At 39.7% G+C, this 22361-nt stretch overlaps 1 protein-coding gene and 1 non-coding gene across 2 annotated transcripts; both read right to left on the bottom strand.

Annotated features, from left to right (window-relative positions):
* Positions 1-451: 451 nt before the first annotated feature.
* LOC128058216 (prostaglandin F synthase 1-like) lies at positions 452-15664 on the bottom strand. The gene is made up of 9 exons (XM_052650598.1): positions 15498-15664; positions 12788-12955; positions 11834-11950; positions 10946-11023; positions 10402-10524; positions 7150-7259; positions 4188-4353; positions 2593-2675; positions 452-494 (listed from the first exon to the last, which is right to left on the bottom strand). The coding sequence occupies exons 1-9, from the start codon at positions 15579-15581 to the stop codon at positions 452-454; spliced, it is 972 nt and encodes a 323-aa protein (XP_052506558.1). The 5' UTR covers positions 15582-15664.
* A 6290-nt stretch (positions 15665-21954) lies between these two features.
* On the bottom strand, positions 21955-22026 carry TRNAW-CCA (transfer RNA tryptophan (anticodon CCA)). The gene has a single exon. It is a non-coding gene; the product is annotated as a tRNA-Trp (tRNA).
* Positions 22027-22361: the final 335 nt, after the last annotated feature.

Below are 22361 nucleotides of genomic sequence, written 5' to 3'. Positions count from 1 at the left end.
ATTATGTATACTGTTAATAACATCTTTTAATGCAGAGCCCTCTGTCTCAAAACCTTCCATACCTGTGCCTGACTTCTAGAGGACAGAACAGTTCTCAGAGCTTCCTGGGTTACAGTTCTCAAATTTGACTTGAATAAAATTTTCCATTTCTTTCTTAGGTTGACTGATGTATTTTTCCACAGAGGAAAACACACCAAAGTTATTAAATGGGTTAATCAGATGTTATCTTTATTTTTTATCATTTTCCTTTTATTTTCCAAATATTTTGTTATCAGGCAAAACTAATATCCTTATTTGAAGTCTTTATTATTTCACAAAATGTTTTTTTAAATAAAAACAAGCTTTCAAAAGTTCAGACACTTCTTTTAAACACCTCCACCAAGTACAGAAATGCTCTTCACAGCCCTAGAAGCAAGAAATTCTAGTAGAATGTATGGTAGACATCTCATAGTTAATATTCTTCAGAATATGGATACTCAGGGTGATCGATAATACTGGAAGAGAAAGAGGAGTACTAATTTATTAAATCAGTCATGTTGTGATAGCGAGTATTACTCTGTGATGTGGTCACGATGGGCTAAAACTTGAAATCTACAAATCACGTCCCTCCTTCTCCCCCGACAAGCACACATGCAGGTGTCTGCTCCGTGTGCACACAGCACCTGCACATCCAGTCCCAAACTTCACATGTAATATTCACTCCACAGTGACAGGTAGTTTGACTCAGGTTACAATTTATATGATAGCACAAGACCTATGGCTAACTGTAGAGGTCATTTCAGTCCTGGGTGTAACTTTTGACCCAAAATGATGAGAATAATCACAGTTAAAGAATTAGTTGCTCTTGTTTTCATACATCCATCAAAAAAATATCAAGCATCACCCCCTAAATCCAGGGTGCTTCCATTAAAGAATTTCCAATTTATTGAAGAGATTTTAAGTACACCTAAATAATCTTAACTACCAAATATGATTACTGCTTTCTTAATTTATAATTTATGAGAACACTTATTATTCATTTGTTAGTATTACTGCTATTTTCTGTTTTTTCTCACGTTTTGATTTTTTTCCCTAAATTTGTCCTTTTCTATTCAGTTCATTAAAAAATGTATTCTGAGAAAATCCGTGTGCCAAGAGCTGTGTTGTTGACATAAAGTCACAAAGATAACTAAGTCTAGGCATTCAAGACTAATCAGGGGAACATAGATTTATACTTAAAATCTTTTGAGTACAGAAAATTAGCTTTACACATTTTATTCATTTATGATGTGTTTTCTTAGAATTATGATATAGCTTTACAAACAAGAAGGGGATTTTGAGCTCTTTCATTTGAAACTGTCTTCATTTCATCACTAATTTGTGTTCCCTTCTCTCTAAATTCCCCTCCAAATTCTCTCTTATTAGTCTTCTGTCTCTTCAATCCTGGCATCCTTCTGCAGTTTTAGCTGGAATTCTGCATTAGTAAATAAGTCTAAGTCCAGGAGGTAGAGGCTCCCCAGGGGATGGACCGGTGATGAACAAAGGCTACAATGGGTTGAGTCTTGACTCATGAAACCAGAGACCCAGACAATCTTACCTGCATGTGTCCTGCTAAGGACACAGCAGTCACTCACTAGAGGGTCAGTTAAGCTTATGATCGACTGGTAATTCAGCTTTGTGAAATAACAGGCATGAGGACATGGACATGGGAGTTTTAATAGGGGGAAAAAGCCCAATGAAGAGATAAACATGACATAAATGGATGGTGTCATGGAAAATAAATGCCCTTTAGGGAGAAAATCCACCAGACACCAGAAGGAAGGGGTGGAGGCAGGTCCACTGTGAGTTCTCAGCACTGACGCATGTCGCCCTTCATGGACTCCCCTCCATAAAAACATTGACATGACATTTTACAATTGTGTTATGATAAAAATGAATATGGGTTTCTCTGGTATCTCAGACTGTAAAGAATCTGCCTGCAATATGGGACACCAGGGTTCAACCCCTAGGTTGGGAAGATCCCCTGGAGGAGGGAATGGCAACCCACTCCAATATTCTTGCTTGGAGAATTCCATGAACAGAGGAACCTGGTGGGGCTATGGTCCATGGGGTCCCAAAAGAGTCGCATACAACTGAACAACTAACTCTTTCATTTTCAATTACAAACATGAATATAATCCAGGACAGATTCATTATTACAGAGTCACTATTAATTTGATCATTTCAACTGATTTTAAAAAGAAGTAAATATGAACATTTTTTCATAGAGCTTTAAAGTACTAGGGACTGTGCTCCGTGTGTCTACTGGGTTCCTCAGCCCTGCAAGGTGGTACACCAGGCACAGTAATTAGGAGCACAAAGTAATGAATTCACCACAATATCAGCTCTGGTGATTTTACTGATGGGCTGTCATGGGCCGCAATTACATTTCTATTGGTCAGAGACAGAACCCTGGAGGAAACCTCTGGTCTGAGGTCTACAGGAAGCATCTGGTTTACACACTGGAAATCAGAACTGTCTTCCTAGAATTAAGCTTTTAAAAATCCTCATTCCCCTGCTGACCTGCCTGTTATAGTAAACAGTGTATGTGTGAAACATCAGCAAGTCACTTACAGTAGAAATTCATAATATCTCATATTTCTGTTGATGCCATCGATTGTTTTCATGTCTTCTGGAGTCAGTTCAAAGTCAAACACCTGGAAGGAAGGGAGAATAACATTAACCTCTTCTCCAAGGAGTCGTCCTCTCCCTAGGGACTAGAGGAGTTTCCATGGAGGAGACAAGAAGAGGGAACAGGGAAGCCAAGTCTGTCCTCAGCTTTCAGGTGAACAAGCCTGGGAGCCTCTGCTGAGTTCTCATCCCTCCTTCCCACACCTTCTCCTTCTCTGTCCACCTCACAAACATTACAGTGCATCAGTCTTTCTAAGTGAATCACTTGAGACAGAAAACAAACTAAAATCCTGTTTTTCCAAACACACAGTCTTTGGACACTCCAGACTGAGAACCTGCTCCCAGAAAAAGTGGTGAGTCCGTTCTGAGCCCAGATATGAAGAAGATTTTTCCCCATTCACTGATGAGGGGGCATAGTGCTGTGCTGAGATGAAGTACAGGTTAGTTGTCACAGTTAAGCCAAATATATTTGAAAATATATACAGAGAAGTGTTCAGGCTCCTCTGACAAGAGCCACATCCACCTGCTAAAGCAGGACTGTTGAGCTGCTCTGCATTGAACTGCAAATGCACGAGAGCCCAGCCAAGAGGACCACAGCTGAGCTGAGTGCAGGCTGTTTGCCAAAGCACAGAATCAAGAGACACACATAATGATCTCTGCATTAAATCTTGAAACTGGGGAGAGTTTCGTGTACAGCTATGGCTAAGGGTACGATAATGGTCTCCTACACACAAATCAAAAGACAACAGGAAATTTGCAAAAGCAGAAACTCAAGGAGATTAAATGCATGAAAGTGAAACATAAATATTTAGGAAAATGCAAAACAAAACCACAATGATTTGTTAAGTTAAGGATCACTGCTATAATTTGCATGCCCCCAAATTCACATGTTGGGGCCTCACCCCACTGAGATGGTATTACAAATTAGAGCCTTTGAGGGTGATTAGGTCATGATGGTGGAGCCCTCAAGAATGAGATTTAAACAATATCATATTCATATAAAAGACTTGGGAGAGCTCTGTTGCGGCCTCCACCATGTTAAGATACAAGGGAAAGCCTGTGACCTGGAGGAGGGCCCTCACTTGATCACACAGGCACCCTGACCTCAGACCTCCAGCTTTAGAACTGTGAGAAACAAATTTCAGTTGTTTCTAAGCCACCCGATCTTAAGTATTTTGTTAGAGCAGCCTAAATAGTCTATGAAAATCAAATATAATTTTGTCAATTGAGAATGAAGAAAATAAGATGTCATTTGTACGAGGTGACAGAATAAATTGATACAGTGCTGGAAATAAAATCTCTATTTTCTGTCCAACCTGAACCCTCTCCAGAACCCTCTCCTGAACCCTCTCCATGCCACCTCTCCTGTTGCCACAGCAGGAGGAGAAAACCATTAGAAACACACACAAGGCATTCATGCACCAAGAAAAACAGGTAACTTGTCTTGACTCAAGGATAGTCTGAGAGCTGGACAAAGAATGACCCTTGTGAAGGATATTCCTTAGGAGCCCTCTGCCCACAGCCCCACTCATCATCACCTGCATGTTCTCTTTGATCCGCTTTCTGTTGTAACTCTTGGCCAGAACCACAACCCCACGTTGTATCTGGTAGCGAAGGGCAACCAGAGCTGGGGTCTGCTTGTGCTTTTTGGCAATAGCACAAAGAACCGGGTCCTCCAAAAGAATAGGGTAGTTTGGGTTCACCCTGGAAGGAAATTCAGAAATGCTGAGGAGTTGAAACTGAATACTTAGTTTCTAAGGAGGCTTTTCAAACAGATAAAGTAGGTCTACTCTAGACCAATGTTTCTCAAAGTGTGGTCCAGGGACCAGAAGCGTCAGTATCACCTGGAATCTTGTTAGAAATACAAATTCCATGGCTTAGCTGAAGACAAACTGAATCAGAACCTCAACTGTGTCATTTCCCAATCTGCATTTACAAAGTTCTCGCAGTCATTTGGATGCATGCTTGATCTGAGACCAGTACTGCCAGACTTGTGGACTTTTTTCTTTTTTTCTGTTTTACTTCTCAGTGGTTATTTTTCTTAATAATCATAGCTCTAAAATAAGTACAAGGGCAAGAAAATAAAAAAGAGATGGAGACAGGGAAATGTTTTGTTTTTAATTTTCACTTTTCTGAAGTGTTGATAAAAATTGAGTAGTCCAAAAATGAGATTTCATCATTATTTGCATTGTGCAATACTCCTACAAACAAATTTTCACTAAAATGATTCAATTTGTGATTTTTTTTGATCATCATAGATCTGGGTTGTTGTTCAGTCAGTCATGTCTGACTATTTGCGACCCCATGGATTGCAGCATGCCAGGCTTATCTGTCCTTCACTATCTCCCGGAGCTTGCTCAAACTCATGTCCATGAGTCAATTATCCATCCCACCATCTTGTCCTCTGTCATCCCATTCACCTCCTGCTTTCAATCTTTCCCAGAATCAAGGTCTTTTCTAATGAGTTGGTTCTTCACATCATGTGGCCAAAGTATTGAAGCTTCAGTCAGCATCAGTCCTTCTAATGAATATTCAGGACTGAGTTCCTTTAGGATTGACTGGTTTGATCTCCTTGCAGTCCCTAGGAGGTACATTTCTTATCCTGATTTTAGATATAAGGTGAGGGAGACTTGAAACTTTTATTACTAGCACCATGTTCATTTGTTAAAAAATAAGTAAGTCATGACTTAAGCTTTCTCTTAAGTGTTCAGTGCAGAGACACTTGCATTAAAATCTACATACAACAAGACACATGAAATGTAAAAAAATCAATTTGGCTTGTGATTGTAAGACAAAACAGAAGGATTATGTCCCATCTCTCTTCTATTCCTGTCAGTTAAACGTTATCTCCAGAGCACTGCATTCAGCTCAGTTCAGTTCAGTCACTCAGTCGTGTCCGACTCTTTGCAACCCCAAGGACTGCAGCATGCCATTCCTCCATGTCCGTCACCAATTCCTGGAGTTTACTCAAACTCATGTCTATTGAGTTAGTGATGCCACCCAACCATCTCATCTTCTGTCATCCCCTTCTCCTTCTGCCTTCAATCTTTCCCAGCATCAGGGTCTTTTCCAGTGAGTCAGTTCTTCGAATCATGTGGTCAAAGGATTGGAGTTTCAGCTTCAGCATCAGTCCTTTCAATGAATAGTCAGGACTGATTTCCTTTAGGATTTTCTGGTTGGATCTCCTTGCAGTCCAAGGGATTCTCAGGAGTGTTCTCTAATACCACAGTTCAAAAGCATCAATTCTTTGGTGCTCAGCTTTCTTTACAGTCCAACTCTCACATCCATACATCACCACTGGAAAAACCAGAGCTTTGACTAGATGGACCTTTGTTGGAGAAGTAATGTCTCTGCTTTTTTAACATTCTGTCTAGGTTGGTCATAGCTTTTCTTCCAAGGAGCAAGGGTCTTTTAATTTCATGGCTGCAGTCACCATCTGCAGTGATTTTGGAGCCCCCCAAAATAAAGGCTTTTCATGTTTCTATTGTTTCCCCATCTATTTGCCATGATATGATGGGACCAGATGACATGATCTTAGTTTCCTGAATGTTGTGCTTTAAGCCAACTTTTTTTACTCTCCTCTTTCACTTTTATCAAGAGACTCTTTAGTTCTTCTTCACTTTCTGCCATAAGAGTGGTATCATCTGTGTATCTGAGGTTATTGATATTTTCCCCGGCAATCTTGATTCCAGCTTGTGCTTCATCCAACCCAGCATTCCACATAATGTACTCTGCATATAAATCAAATAAGCGTGGTGACAATATACAGGCTCGATGTACTCCTTTACTGATTTGGAACCATTCTTTTGTTCCATGTACAGCTCTAACTGTTGCTTCTTGACCTGCTTACAAATTTCTCAGTAGGCAGCTCATGTGGTCTGGTATTTCCATCTCTTTAAGAATTTTCCAAGTGTTGTGATCCACGCAGTCAAAGGCTTTGGCGTAGTCAATAAAGCAGAAGTAGATGTTTTTCTGGAATTCTCTTGCTTTTTTGATGATCCAGTGGATGTTGGCAATTTGATCTCTGGTTCCTCTGTCTTTTCTAAATCCAGCTTGAACATCTGGAAGTTCATGTACTGTTGAAGCCTAGCTTGGAGAATTTTGATCATCACTTTGCTAGCATGTGAAATAAGTGCAATTGTGAGGTAGTTTGAGCATTCTTTGGCATTGCCTTTCTTTGAGATTGGAATGAATCTGAAAACTGACCTTTTCCAGTCCTGTGGAACCCCATGAACAGTATGAAAAAAACACTGTGTACATTATAAAAATATTTTATCAAAATTTGAGTTTTATTAACTTCCCTGGTTGTCCAGTGGTTAAGACTTCATCTTCCAGTTCAGGGGTTGAGGGTTTGATCTTTGGTCAGGGAGCTAAGATCCCACATGCCTTGAAGCCCAAAAACCAAACATAAAACAGAAACAGTAGTGTAACAAATTCAGTAAAGACTTAAAAAAGTTGAGTTTCAGAGTAACACCCTGTGGCTTTCAGTAATGTTCATACCATTTTGATGACCGTTGGGATCCCAGAGCACCATAGGCAACTAGGACAATATCGTGTGACTTGCAGAACTCCAGCAGTTTGCTCTGGTTGAGATAAGGGTGACATTCTACCTGTAGAAGCCAACAGAGAAGAACTGTCAAGTTATATGAAAAGGTAACATGCCAAAGGAAGCTTAAAAGTAAAAATTACATATGCTAAAGAAACAAAAAAAAACTGTGTAAATCAAATTACAACTGGAAACATCAACCTCAATAATGTTTAAAAAAAAAACTCAAATTTTATCTCTGTTCCCTGAAAAGATTAAATATTAATAATAATAATTCCTGAGAACAAGCAACTCTAGGAACCAGATCTTGGTTACTAAATACCACTGAACACCACCAAGACATATGTCTAATTCCAGACTGGAGACAGAAAAAGAGCTGTTAGAATCCTGGGACTATAGGACCTAGTGTGATGGGAGGGGGAGGTCCCACTGGTGGCATTTGGGTAAACTTGAGCATCAAAAAGAATTATGAGTGAAAACAAATGTAGCACACAGAGTAAATAAAAATCCCTGAGGCTCTAGTGATGAGAGCGGGAGAAAGAACAAAACTATTTTCCTCCATGGATGGTGAGTATTACAATAAATCCTTTCTCAGAAACTGACAATTAATGGGAAGGAGTTAAGTTTTTACCCTGTCTTACAAGAATAAGTGCATTTTATGTTGATTTAATGAGGGAATTTTGTCTTTACAATAAAATGTTAGGTCAGGAGATTAAAAATATTGCTTAAAATAGAAAATATTGAAAAATATCCCAATGAAATAATTAATGCACGTGGAAGTCATTGAAGGATTCTCAACCATTTTGTGAAAATTTGGGGGAAATTGAAATTCCCCTAATGAAAGTTATTATGTGACAGATGACTAGATAATTTCAACAGGAAATTATTACACACTTCCAAACAAAAAAATCTAGCTACCAGTAGTTTTACCAGGAGAACAAAATACCACTACTCACAGAAGGATAACTTGTCATCACCTGCTTCCTACTCGGGTGTATGTGAGAGGCACAGCACACAAAGGACACCCACAGCTGATTCATGTGAATGTATGGCAAAAACCACCACAATACTGTACAGTAATTAGCCTCCTTAAAATGAATTTAAAAAAATAAAGATTTATGGAGAATGGCTCTGCCCATCAGAACAAGGGGAAAAATAAAAGGACGTTTTCTTGTCAAATGTAATAAGGAATTCAGATTTAACTACTAATTTACATAAACTAGAACCAGACAAACAAGTTAATCAATGTCACAAAGTAATGATGATAAATACAGTGTGTTTGTTGAGAACTTGTCTCGCTATCTTCGTGACATAATGATTGAGTGACCATTCTAGGTTAAAAACCATGAAAAATATGACTCAAAGTGACATGTGAACCATATCAGATCCGGGTCATCAAAACATAATATATATATTTATTATATAATCCATAGAATTAAATATATATATATGTATATATACACACTATTGTATCCTTAACTGTTCTAATATCTGAAATTTTTCACAATAAAGACATGGAAGTAAAACTAATACCAGAATCACATTAATTTCTTAACTTTTATAACATATATATATATATATTTCTTGAATTGTGTAAGCTACACTTTCCATATAAGATTCTTTTTCTTTGACTCCAACTTGTAACTTAAAGACGTTAAGATACATACGAAATAAGACTGTTGCAGAAGGGTGAAGATTACATGACATATGTATCACATCTCAGTTATATGGTATATCTAGATCTGTCAAACTAGAATTAAACAGCAGAGAGATGGTCACCAGGGGCTGGGAGGAGGGGGGAATCTGGAATTGATAAGCATGATGTGAAGTCTCAATTATACAAGATGAATGAATTTTAGATCTGCTTCCAACACTGTCCCTATAATAAACAACACTGTATTGTATTATATGAATACTTTTTAAAACTTGCTATGAGGTTAGGTCTCACGGTCTTCTTTTACCACAATAAGGTAAAATATAGAACCAAAAAAAGTACGAGAACAGAAACAGACATAGAAAAGTGAGTTTAATCAGTTAATTTTGTGATGGACATTGATGGGAGAACCAGTCCAAGCTTGAGTAAATCACAAGGTGCGCTCTACGATTGAGTAAGTATTCCTGAATGAATATTTCATCAGTGGAAAGTTATGACCAACCTAGATAGCATACTGAAAAGCAGAGACATTACTTTGTCAACAAAGGTCCGTCTAGTCAAGGCTATGGTTTTTCCTGTGGTCATGTATGGATGTGAGAGTTGGACTGTGAACAAAGCTGAGCGCCAAAGAATTGATGCTTTTGAACTGTAGTGTTGGAGAAGACTCTTGAGAGTCCCTTGGACTGCAAGGAGATCCAACCAGTCCATTCTGAAGGAGATCAGCCCTGGGATTTCTTTGGAGGGAATGAGGCTGAAGCTGAAACTCCAGTACTTTGGCCACCTCATGCGATGAGTTGACTCATTGGAAAAGACTTTGTTGCTGGGAGGGATTGGGGGCAGGAGGAGAAGGGGACGACAGAGGATGAGATGGCTGGATGGCATCACGGACTCGATGGGCATGAGTCTGAGTGAACTCCGGGAGATGGTGATGGACAGGGAGGCCTGGCGTCCTGTGATTCATGGGGTCACAAGGAGTCAGACACAACTGAGTGACTGAACTGAACTGAACTATCTCCATAAGCCTTTAACTTCATCCATCAAACTTAATGAACTTTCATATTCTCTAGCAAACTTGGCTGAAGACCCATGAATGCAGAGAAACCAAGACAAAGGATTCAGGCATTCAAACTCTACACAAACTCTTAACACCCTTCTCAGCTGATTTTTCTCTTTGTTTACTTCTTGTTCCATGTTTCCTTAATGTACATAGTTCCCTCCGAGACATTTTGACATCTGATTTCTGGTCATGCTTTAAGCTCAGGGGGAAAACCTCTTCCTCTAAGTTCTGGGTGTTGAGTGTAACCCCCTTTCACTTCCCTCAGCTCCTACCCACAATTTAGCAGGAAGCCCTCCCTGCTTTTTCCACCCAGATTTTATCAGTCAGAGATACTGTTATGGATTCTATTCACACTGTCCAGACAGAGGCTCTGCCCTCTAGAATCCTCTGTCCACAAAGGTCAGATGAACAGGAGGGAAGGCCAGACAGATGTCTGGCTCCAGGGCAAGAAGGAGGTTCTGAAGAGCAGGAGGGAGAGGAGTCAAGGCTGCTCACCTGGTTGCAGACAGGCTTGTACTTGAGCCCGGGCTTGTTCAGGATCTTCTCCAGCTGCTTGTGGTTGAAATTGGACACCCCGATGGACTTGGTCAGCCCTGCATCCTTACACTTCTCCAGGGCCTGGGAGGGAGGGGTGGTGAACAGTAATGAACCGTCACTTGGAATGGGCAATAAAACAAGATTAATGGCTGAAAAAAAAATGTTAAAAGTGTCTCTTGTCAAAAATTAGCATTGATTATAAGGAAGAAAAAAGTGGAAGAAGTGGAAAAGACACAGGAAGAATTACAGTTAGAAAAACCCTGGAGAATACATAATGCATGGAAAAATATAGATGCCTATGTTACCATCCCAAATTCTTCTCCACTGTTCTTCTCTGTGAACATTTCAGCAAAAGTTTCCTCTCTACAACCCCAGCATCCCAGCCCTTAGATTCATGAACTGCTGAGTCTGATGGTCCACAGTCCATTCTCACAGGTGGAAGAAATGAAGGAGGTTCCCTATCTCCTGGCTCCTCCTCTGGTTCTCTCTTCCCTGGACTTACTTCCCATGTGTGACGGAGATCCACTGAGTCAAGTATAAGTTTTCCATCTTCATCTGTTGGCAAAATTTCCTCCCCTGGCTGGAATAGCAGCAGTCATTTTAGAGATGTTACAAAACAATTTCCCCACACTTAGCCAAACAGCCAGGCACATCTAGGACCAGGGCATCAAACCTCTATGAGGTAGGTTTACAACATTCTAGATACTAATATTTGCAAAGTGTTTTACATTTGGAGTTTTGAGCAATGTGTTTAGAAGGCAATTTTCCACTAGTCTCTTACACTTAACGTTCTGATAAATACAATTTTCCTACATTCTAATGGGGACTGTCAATGACTTATTTGAATTTTTTTCTGCCTCTTTTACTTTCCTCTTGCAAAATATCTCCATTGCACTGGGAGTGACTGTAAGTTATGCCTTACTTCTGGCATTAAAATTGCAAACTTGACCTGGGCTAAATATCAGATTTCCTTTTCCCTTTGAGCATCAGGTGCCTTAGGGCAGGCATATGAACCAGCAAGGCTCTCCTTAGGTTGATATGGAATGTGGAAGATCTAGACATGCTCTCACTTGTTCATGACTATGAGCCTTGAGGCCCCCAAGGCCATATTTGCCACTGATCGAAAATGTTCAGTGAAAATAAAGCAAACCAAGTGTAATGCCATGATAAGAGATAGAAAAATGGACCCATTTCTAAGAATACTGCAACTCAACTTTCCTCAGTGTAGAGTACGTCCTACACTGTACTATGAAAAATACTTAAGTACTACGAAAAATCTTAAGTGTTATGAAAAAAAGTACTATGAAAAATCTTAAACCAACCATCCATGGAAGCTGATAGACATTGTGACATATGAAATAAGATAGAGGTGATAACACAAATTGCCAACCTTCAGAGGCACTGGAGTATGAATAAGATAGAGATCAACATAGTCCAGCTGAAGGTTTTTCAGTGACTTTTCCAAGGCTGATTGGACCAACTCTGGTTGAAGGCATGTGGACCAAAGCTGCAGAGGTTAAATAATAGAAGTTATGTTAAATGAAGGCAGTAGGTCATTTTGTTTGTCCTGTGTCATTTAATGATAAAACATTTTTATTGCTTAGAAATGGATGACCACTGGGAAAAATGCTCCTTTTCTTCTTGAGTTCCATTTTTTTATCTAACCCACCCATGCAAACTTTATTATTTGACTGAATTTATCATCAGTACATCATTCATAATAGAATAAAATTAATCAAGATAAATAACATTATAAAATAATTACCATGCCTATCATCTGAATTGTGTTTAAGAGTGTAAAAGCACAAACTTAGTCTAATTCAATCAATCAGTCCTCTCAGAATTAATTAGCATTTTGTTTACATAACTGTAGAAAAAAAAAGTATTTTGAACATATTAACATGAGCAAAACATAATTCAAGGCACTTTGGCTAGATCTTGTGGAATATACAAAATGTCTCTCCTAATGTTCTCTCTTACTCTTAGAGTTGAGAACTGAAATTCAGAATGTGAAGAAATTTGAGAAACCCACCCAGATGATAAGGAAACCTATAATCTATTCACACTTCTGTATGAATCCTTAGACCAAACTAAATCACACTCCTCTGGTCTAGGCTCAGAGAAGGAAAGTGACTTTAAAATTTGAACAGAGCAGTGAAGAAAAAGTTGGTATCACTTTCTATTTTGGGGCAGGGGAGGAGGAAACTACATTTAACATATAAATATGTGTGGAAATAAAGCTGTATCAGTAAACAACATTCACCTAATTACTGATCCTATTACATAATTGTCACCTGCATACAACTAGTTGTGCACATGTGCACACACACAACAGACAAATCACCTTTGAAGTGTAGAATATGTCTTCTCTCTTCACAGTGCCATCAGCAGTCTTGCTTCGAATGGCCTGGCCAACCTGCTCTTCATTTCTGTACGCATGAGCACAGTCAATGTGGCAGAACCCAACCTCTATAGCGAATTTGGTGACCTCCAGAGCTTCACTCTTAGGAACCTACATAAGCAACAAAGGTAGGAATTGAACATCCCCATGAATAAGAAGTTGCTGAGCCACAAGTTTGATCTTTCCAATAATCAACTTTTCTTTGTGCTTTTGGTTCATTCTGCATGTGTGGTGATGAACCCATGACAGTTTTCCTGAACTTTCCTGGTCAGTGATTAAATGGACAACCAGGAACCCTTCAATCCCAGGCAATCAGTGGTTGGTCACAGGTATCAGACGACCCCAAGAAAAATTCCAGATTCAGTGATTTTCTGGAAAAAATTGTAAGACTTAGCATAAAGTTATAGTCATGGATACAATTTATACTGTGAGATGCTTGAAGCAAAATCCACAAAGGTATAAAGTATCTGGTAAAAGCATCAAGAAAGGAGTATGTTAAGGCTGCATGTTGTCACCCTGCTTATGTAACATATGCAAAGTATATGATACAAAATGCTGGCCTGCATGAAGCACAAGGTGGAATCAAGATTGCTGGGGAGAAATATCAATAACCTCAGATATGCGGATGACACCACCCTTAGGGCAGAAAGTGAAGAGGAACTAAAGAACCTCTTGATGAAAGTGAAAGAGAAGAGTGAAAAAGCTGGCTTAAAACTCAACATTCAAAAAGTTAAGATCATGGCATCCGATCCCATCACTGCATGGCAAATAGATGGAGAAACAATGGAAACAGTCAGAGATTTTATTTTCTTGGGCTCCAAAATCACTGCACATGGTGACTGCAGCCATGAAATTAAAAAAAAAAAAAAAGCTTGCTTCTTGGAAGAAAAGCTATGACCAATGTACATAGCATATTAAAAAGCAGAGACATTACTTTGCCAGCAAAGGTCTGTCTAATCAAAGCCCTGGTTTTTCCAGTAGTCATGTATGAATGTGAGAGTTGGACTATAAAGAAAGCTGAGTGCAGAAGAATTGATGCTTTTGAACTGTGATGTTGGAGAAGACTCCTGAGTCCCTCAGACAGCAGGGAGATCAAACCAGTCCATCCTAAAGAAAATCAGTCCTGAATATTCATTGGAAGTACTGATGTTGAAGCTCAAACTCCAATACTTTGGCCATCTGATGTGAAGAATAGACTCATTGGAAAAGACCCTGATGCTGGGAACGATTGAAGGTAGAAGGAGAAGGGGACAATAGGGGATAAGAAAGTTGGATGGGATCACTAGCTTGATGGACATGAGTTTGAGTAAGCTCCAGGAGTTGGTGATGGACAGGGAAGCCAGGTGTGCTGCAGTCCATGGGTTCACAAAGAGTTGGACATGACTGAGCAACTGAACTGAGCTGAAAAGCATCAAGAAACCAGGTGAAAGCTTCTGGGACCTCTGTCTACCAGTGAAGCCACATAGAATACATCAAATAAAATCTGCATCTATTCAAGTTGTACAAACTGATGTTTTCATATAAGCTTCCATTGTTAATGATTGACACAATCAAGCTGATAACAGATCTGTCGCCTCACGTGGATAACTTTTGGCTGTGGGGAGAATCCTTAATATCCAGTCTCTTAGCAAATCGACTTCCCTTTCACTTTTCACTTTCATGCATTGGAGAAGGAAATGGCAACCCACTCCAGTGTTCTTGCCTGGAGAATCCCAGGGACAGGGGAGCCTGGTGGGCTGCCGTCTATGGGGTCGCACAGAGTCGGACACAACTGAAGCGACTTAGTAGTAGTAGTAGTAGCAAATCTCATGAATACAGTCCATTTTTATAAACTATAGTTACCATGCTCTACATTACATCTCACAGCTTATCTTATAACTGAAAGTCTGTATCCTTGACCATTATCTGGCCATTTTCCCCAGCATGTACTCAGTTTCTGGTCACCATTCCTCTGCTCTCTGCTTCTGAGTTTCACTGTTTTAGATTCCACCAACAAAGAGATCAGGCAGTATTTTTCTTCCTACTTCTGGCTTATTTCACTTAGTTTAATATTCTCCAGGTTCCTCCCTGTTGTTGCAAATGGCAAAAGGATAACTTCTTTTATAAAGGCTGAATAATATTCCATTTGTTTTTTTTTTTAATTTAAATTTACTTATTTTAATTGGAGGCTAATTACTTTACAATATTCCATTTATTTTAATGTGATTTAGAATCTTCCCTTTTTCAAGGAGGTAGATCCTTGGTCTCTATCTCAAATACTTCTCTGGGTCATGTGTTTTTGGAAGAAGGAAAGGGTTCTGGAATTAATGAAACATACCGAGAAACCCCTCCATTACAATGTCCCTCAAAGCAAAGCAGCTGACAGTCAACGTTCTTGACGGCTGAGTCTCACCTCTTCTGCCAAGCTGGGAAAGAGACGGAAATTGCAGGGGAACCCAGAGTAATCTGCAGGTGAGCACAGCCTCAGACCCTGATGCAGAGTGGAGACTGGATGCTCTCTCCCCTTTTACAGGGCACAGTTCTAGCCTGGTTAGTGGAACCATGTGATCCTCCCAGAGTCACACAGGAACTCAGTGCTTGACAACCTAAGTCCCCTTCCTCTCAAATTATATCCACTACTATTTCTATCTCAACCCACAACCACTACTCTTACCTCCTCAGGTGCATAGGTTCCAAATCCCAGGATAGGGATGAAGTGGCCATCATTAAGCTTCACCCTCTGGCATTGGGTTTCCATTGCCTGTTGCTCCTCTGAGTAAGCAGACTGATTTTTCTTCTTCTGCCTTCACAGGTTATATATAATAGGAAGGTAACGCCCCAGCTGCACTGTCCAATGTTAGCAGATGCATTGTAGGAGGAGCATGATTAAATTATTTCCCATGGAGTAAGAAGAGAATTAAAGCCAGTTAACTTGCTTGGGTTTTTTTATCAGTATAATCTTAGGATACATTTTGATGAGGTTGGCTGAACAAGTATTAACTATATGTTAGACTAGAAACTTCCACATAGTTATCTTTTTTCATTTTTCTAATTATGAAGCTGAATCTTACAGTACAAATACATTCATACAGAGAATCACACAATTTCAAGGAGTGATTAATAAGCATTTAAAAAAAATCTTCAGTTCAGTCGCTCAGTCATGTCCAACTCTTTGCAACCCCATGAATCGCAGTACGCCAGGCCTCCCTGTCCATCACTAACTCCCGGAGTTCACTCAGACTCATACCCCTTCATAAAGAATGAAAACTTCAGATGAAAATAAATTTGCCTTTAATTTTTACCACCAGCAAAATTATTTTGCTTTACAGACCTGATGGTGGTGAAATCCTGAAAAGGACACCAAAGCCACACATTCTGGCTGGTTTTTGCATACCATATGCAGTGTGAAAACTGACTCTTAGAGGGTTTATACCTTGAACTTAGTTATATAACTTTTAGAAAGCTATCATAATATAAATTATACATATATTACATACTTTGCTATTTTGCTCAGCCTTACCGGTGAAAGAAAAACTTGTAAGCAAGTTAAATTGTAACAACTTTGGGATAAGTAAGGGAAACTGTGAGGCACTGATATAGTGAAATGTTGTGAAACCAAATAAAATTTAACAGAGTTACGTGAGCAAAATGGTGGGCTAGGATGTATTGAATTCTCCCTTAGAAACATGAGAGAACAATCAGAACCCAGATGAAAAATGTCATATGAGCTCTAGAAAGCAGTCAAACAAAATCTATGGCAACAAAGTGAACACACAATCATGAAAAATCCAGAACAGGATGGAAGGACATTTTGTGGTGTTTTTATTCTCCTTACCCTCCTCCTGCCTGGGGCAGTGCAGTCTTGATCTGCAAAGAGCGGTGGCTCAGCGCCCTCAAACCAGAGTGATCACAGAAAGCCTTAATGCAATGTTCCAACCTACTTGGGGACAGCCTGAAGATGAATGTCTGCTTTTCCTAAACAAACTTTAACTGAAGAGCAGCTGGAGTGACTCATTATAGCTGCAGGGGGGCTATACATATGTGGGACCAGGGACAAAGGATTACAGGTGGAGACCTAGACTAGACTATGTTAAACCCTGAGTAGAACGGGCATGTGGATTTGGGGGACATAGGGCATTCAAAAACAGCCGTATATTCATGGGAATAAAACAGTCACCCATGTACCAGGCAAGATGTTGACACAGAAATAAACTGAGCAGCCCTTAGCTTTCTTTTGGACTGATCCCACGACAAGGAGCATGCCAAGTTAACTAGTGAAGGCCAGTCATGATGTGGAGGAAATCAACCAAGAGTGAGTAGTTGCCTGTTGTTTCAAGTACCCAATGAATGCGTACCCACCCAGGAATACATACACACACACACACATACACAGGAACACACACAGACACACACACACGACAGAAAGAAAAGAAGGAAGGAAGGAGAAAGAAAGAAAAAAAGAAAAAGGAAACCATGGTCCAGGAAAGGAAGAAAATAAATCGGCACCGACTCTTCCTGAACAGTCACAGGAGCCACACTTAGTGAACAGTGAGTGTCACACACTGTCCTGAGGAGGAGCTCCAGATGGGCAAGAGGACGCTGAGCTCAGCTCCCCCAGAAGCACATCAGGGTCCCATCTCCTGAAAACACACGACACTAGCAGGAAGCCTTGTCCACACCAAGGCTGTAAAGAACTGTCCACATGGAGCTGGGTGGGAAGGGAAGAGAAGGGATCAGGACTGAGTCCCTGGGAGGGTCCCAGATGAGGAGTGGGGACAGGGGCTCGGAGGTCCTCCCTGGAGAGACCCGTGAACACCATGCACTGAGCACCGCAGCCCTGGGACAACCCCATGAGGTCACAGCCCCATAGCTGCTGTGAACCCAGGGGGACCCGCAGGAGATCTGCAAGAACCTCAACTCCAAACCCTAGATGGCCAAAGATTAGTTCAAGGATTATTTCAAGGCATAAATCCAAACACTATAGAAAACATTCTGAGTTTAGGAGAGAAGAGGTGGTATTCAAGATAAACTCAAGTAAAGTGATTAAATATAAAAAATCCCAATGTTGTATCAACAGGAAGGTATAACCAAGAATAATATTATGGAAATAGTCAACAAAAACGACTAAGGGATACCATGCAATGTCTGTCAGTTGAGCAAAGACAATGTGTGGTAAAGTGTTGACAGCTTTATCACAAATATGATTTGAAAGATTTTTTTTTTCCATCCCATGGTTTGTCTTTCCCCTCTCTGGTAATTTGTTTCAGTGCAAAATAGTTTTGAATTTGGATAAAGACTAATAATAATTTTTTCTTTTATTGCCTGTACTTTTGGTGTCAAATCCCCCAAATTGTGACCATATCCAATGATGAGAAACTTTTTCCAGAGGTTTTCTTCTGCGAGTTTCATATTTATATTTTGTGTGTCTAGATCTCAGAAGCATTTGGAGTTGTTTTGTCTATAAGGTCAACTCCCAACTTCTTTTTACATGTGGATATCTAGCTTTCCCACCACTGATAGTTGAAAACACTGTCCTTTATAACTGTATCTATCTATTTAAAACAGATGTCATTTAAGTTCATGCACACTCTGAAAGATCTGCATTTCCCTTGTAGCTCAGTTGGTAAAAAATCTGCCTGGAGTGCAGGAGACCCGGGTTTGATCCCTGGATCAGGAAGATCCCCTGGAGAAGGAAATGGCAACCCACTCCAGTATCCTTGTCTGGAAAATCTCGTGGACAGAGAAGCCTGGTGGGCTGCAGTCCATGGGGTCTCAAAGAGTCGGCCATGACTGAGCAACTAACACACACACACTGAAAGACCTACATCACTTCCAAGTGTTTTGTGTTTTGGATGTCATGCTTTATATCTTCAAGTCTATCTCTTAACTATTTACTATAGTTTTTACTAGTTTATTTCAGTGGTACATGCACTTCCTTTGCTATATATTTGCTTTTGCTATGGGGTTTTTTCCCTTTCTGTACTTCCTTATTTTCTATAAGAAATAGCCTTCTATTTTCAAAGAAAAAAACAGGCTTCCATGGTGGCTCAGATGGTAAAGAATCTGCCTGCAATGAAGGAGGCCCGGGTTTGATACCTGAGTTGGGAAAATCCCCTGGAAAAGCAAATGGCAACCCACTCCAGTATTCTTGCCTGGGAAATCCCGTGGGCAGAGGAGCCTAGTGGGCTACAGTCCATGGGGTGGGTTGCAAAGCGTCGGGCATGACTGAGAGACTGACACTTACCATTTACTGTAGGATCAGTTTAGTGAGGATCTCAGCTGTGCTTCTCTAGGAAACTATGTATCTCTTCTTCAGTTCTGCATGTCAATATTACTGGGTAGAAGGTCCTTGGTTGTAGATATTTTTGTCCTTTCAGTATTTTAAATATATTATGTAACTCCATTCTGGCCTATAATATTTCAGCTGCAAATCAATTGAGAGCCTTGTGGGATTCCTTTATATGAGACTCTGTTTTTCTCTTGCTCCCTTTGAAATTTTCTCTTTAATATTTGACAGTTTTAAGTCTTGGTGTGGGTCTCCTTGGTTTCATTTGTTTGGGACTCTCTGTACTTCTGGCACCTGGATGTCTTTTCCTTTCTTTAGGTTTGGGAAATTGTCATAATTTCATCAAATGCATTTTTCTGTGCCTTTCTCTCACTCGTCTCCTGGGACTACTACTCTGTGAATGTTACTACAGTTGATCTTGTCCCAGGAGACCACGCTTATGAAAAATCGGTTTTTCTTTTTTACTGTTCTGATTGAGTGATTTCCATTATTCTGTCTTCTAGCTTGCTTATGCATTATTCTGTATTGGCTAACCTGTTGTTAACTCCTTCTAATTTTTATTTCATCTATTGTGTTATTCAGCTCTCATTGAGTCTTTTTTTTTTTTTTTATATTTTCTAGCTCTTTGTTGACGTTCTCACTGTGTTTCTCTGTTCTTTTCAAAAGATATTATTATAACTTAACAATGTTATATGTGATTCCTATGATAACAACAAAGAAAATAAAGTAGAGTATATGGAACATAAATATAAAAGAGATGAGAATCAAAGATGTCACTATGAAAAATCATCTGGACATTAAGAAAAGTGGTAATAGAGGAAATAAGGAACTAAGTCACACCAAAAAATATAAAAAGGCAAAAGTATTTTCCTATCAGTTATTATGTTTAATGTAAATAAACTCCAAGTTCAAATAGTATATATTGTCAGAATAGATTTTTTTTAAATATATCAAATTTATGTCATTATAAGTGATTCACTGTAAATCTAAGGACACAAATTCTTTGAAAGAAAAAAGTGACAAAAGACATTCTATGTAAACAGTAACTGAAAGAGAGCTGGTGTGACCACACTCAGTTTAGTTCAGTTGCTCAGTCGTGTCTGACTCTTTGCAGCCCCATGAACTGCAGCATGCCAGGCTTCCCTGTCCACTACCAACTCCCAGAGCTTTCTCAAACTCAAGTCCATTGAGTCAATGATGCCATCCAACGATGATCTCTTCTTCTGTGGTCCCCTTCTCCACCTGCCTTTAATCTTTCCCAGCATCAGGGTCTTTTCCAGTGAGTCAGTTCTTCGCATCAGGTGGCCAAAGTATTGGAGTTTCAGCTTCAGCATCAGTCCTTCCAGTGAATAAGGACTATTTAGGATGGCCTGGTTGTATCTCCATGCAGTCCAAGGGACTCTCAAGACTCTTCTCCAACATCACAGCTCAAAAGCATCAATTCTTTGGCCCTCAGGTTTCTTTATATTCCAACTCTCACATCTATACATGATTATTGGAAAAATCAGAGCTTTGATTAGATGGACCTTTGTTGACAAAGTAATGTCTCTACTTTTTAATATGCTACTTAGGTTGACCATAGCTTTTCTTCTAAGGAGTAAGTGTCTTAATTTCATGGCTGCAGTCACCATCTGCAGTGATTTGGGAGCCCGAGAAAATAAAGTCTCTCACTGTTTCCATTCTTTCCTCATCTATTTGCCATGAAGTGATGGGACCAGATGCCATGATCTTAGCTTTTTGAATGTTGAGTTTTAAGCCAGCTTTTTCACTCTCCTCTTTCACTTTCATCAAGAGGCTCTTTAGGTCTTCTTCACTTTCTGCCATAAGGGTGGTATCATCTGCGTATCTGAGATTATTGATATTTCTCCTGGTAGTCTTGTCTCCAGCTTGTGTTTCATCCAGCCTGGCATTTTGCATGATATACTCTGCCTATAAGTCAAATAAGCAGGGTGACAATATACAGCCTTGGCATACTCTTTTCCCAATTTGGAAACAGTCCATTGTTCCAGGTCCAGTCCTAACTGTCGTTTCTTGACCTGTATACAGATTTTTCAGGTGGCACATAAGGTGGTCTTGTATTCCTATCTCTTGAAGACGTTTCCACGGTTTGTTGTTATCTTCACACTCAAAGGCTTTGGCATTATCAATAAAGCAGAAGTAGATGTTTTTCTGGAATTCTCCTGCTTTTCTGATGAGCAAATTGTATGTTGGCAATTTGATCTCTGGTTCCTCTGCCTTTTCTAAATCCAGCTTGAAGATCTGGAAGTTCATGTTTCACATACTGTTGAAGCTTGGCTTGGAGAATTTTGAGCATTACTTTGCTAGCATATGAGATGAGTGCACTTGTGTGGTAGTTTGAACATTCTTTGGCATTGCCCTTCTTTGGGATTGGAATGAAAACTGACCTTTTCCAGTCCTGTGGCCACTGCTGAGTTTTCCAAATTTACTGGAGTATTGAGTGAAGCACTTTAACAACATTATCTTTTAGGATTTGAAATAGCTCAAGTGGAATTCCATCACCTCCACTAGCTTTGTTCATAGTGATGCTTCCTAAGGCCTTCTTGACTTCATATTCCAGGCTGTCTGGTTCTAGATGAGGGAGGATACCATCATGATTATCTGGGCCATGAAGACCTTTCTTTGTATAATTCTTCTGTGTATAACAGACAACATTTAAAGGTTTTCAAATAAAATTTGTGACAAGACAAAGAAAATGAAGTGAAGTTGTTCAGTTGTGTCCGACTCTTTGTGTCCCCATGGACTGTAGCCTATCAGGCTTCTCCATTCATGGGATTCTCCAGGCAAGAATACTGGAGTGGGTTACCATTTCCTTCTCCAGGGGATATTCCCCACCCAGGGACTGAACCTGGGTCTCCTGCATTGGAGGCAGACACTTTAACCACTGAGCCACCAGGGAAGACAAGACAAAGAAGGATATTCTATACTGATAAATGGTCAATCCACCAAGAATATAGAGAAATTACAAACATAGATGGGCCAAGCATCAGAGTTCCAAAATATGTGAAGCCAAGATAGATAGAATTGAAGGGAAAAATAGACAGCACTATAGCACTAGTTGGAGACATTAATATCTACTTTCAATAATCAATAAAACAACTAGATGGAAGACCAATGAGGAAATAGAAAGAGATGCTATGAACAACAGTATGCCAACACACTGAAGAATCTAGTTGAAATGGAAAATTTCTAGAGACACACAGTCTATGAAGACAAAATCCTGAAGGAACAGAA

Source organism: Budorcas taxicolor, chromosome 13 (genome assembly GCF_023091745.1).
Source record: "Budorcas taxicolor isolate Tak-1 chromosome 13, Takin1.1, whole genome shotgun sequence".
NCBI classification, from domain to species: Eukaryota; Metazoa; Chordata; class Mammalia; order Artiodactyla; family Bovidae; genus Budorcas; species Budorcas taxicolor.
Note: the sequence above shows the minus strand (reverse complement) of the source record. Positions and strands in the feature narration are given on the sequence as shown.

Coding starts and splice junctions, on each gene's coding strand:
- LOC128058216 (XM_052650598.1), bottom strand. CDS start 15,581: ATGGAAACCCAATGCCAGAGGGTGAAGCTTAATGATGGCCACTTCATC. Junction 12,956..15,497: donor GAACCTATGCACCTGAGGAG/GTAAGAGTAGTG, acceptor TTGCTTATGTAG/GTTCCTAAGAGTGAAGCTCT. Junction 11,024..11,833: donor ATACTCCAGTGCCTCTGAAG/GTTGGCAATTTG, acceptor CTGCTATTCCAG/CCAGGGGAGGAAATTTTGCC.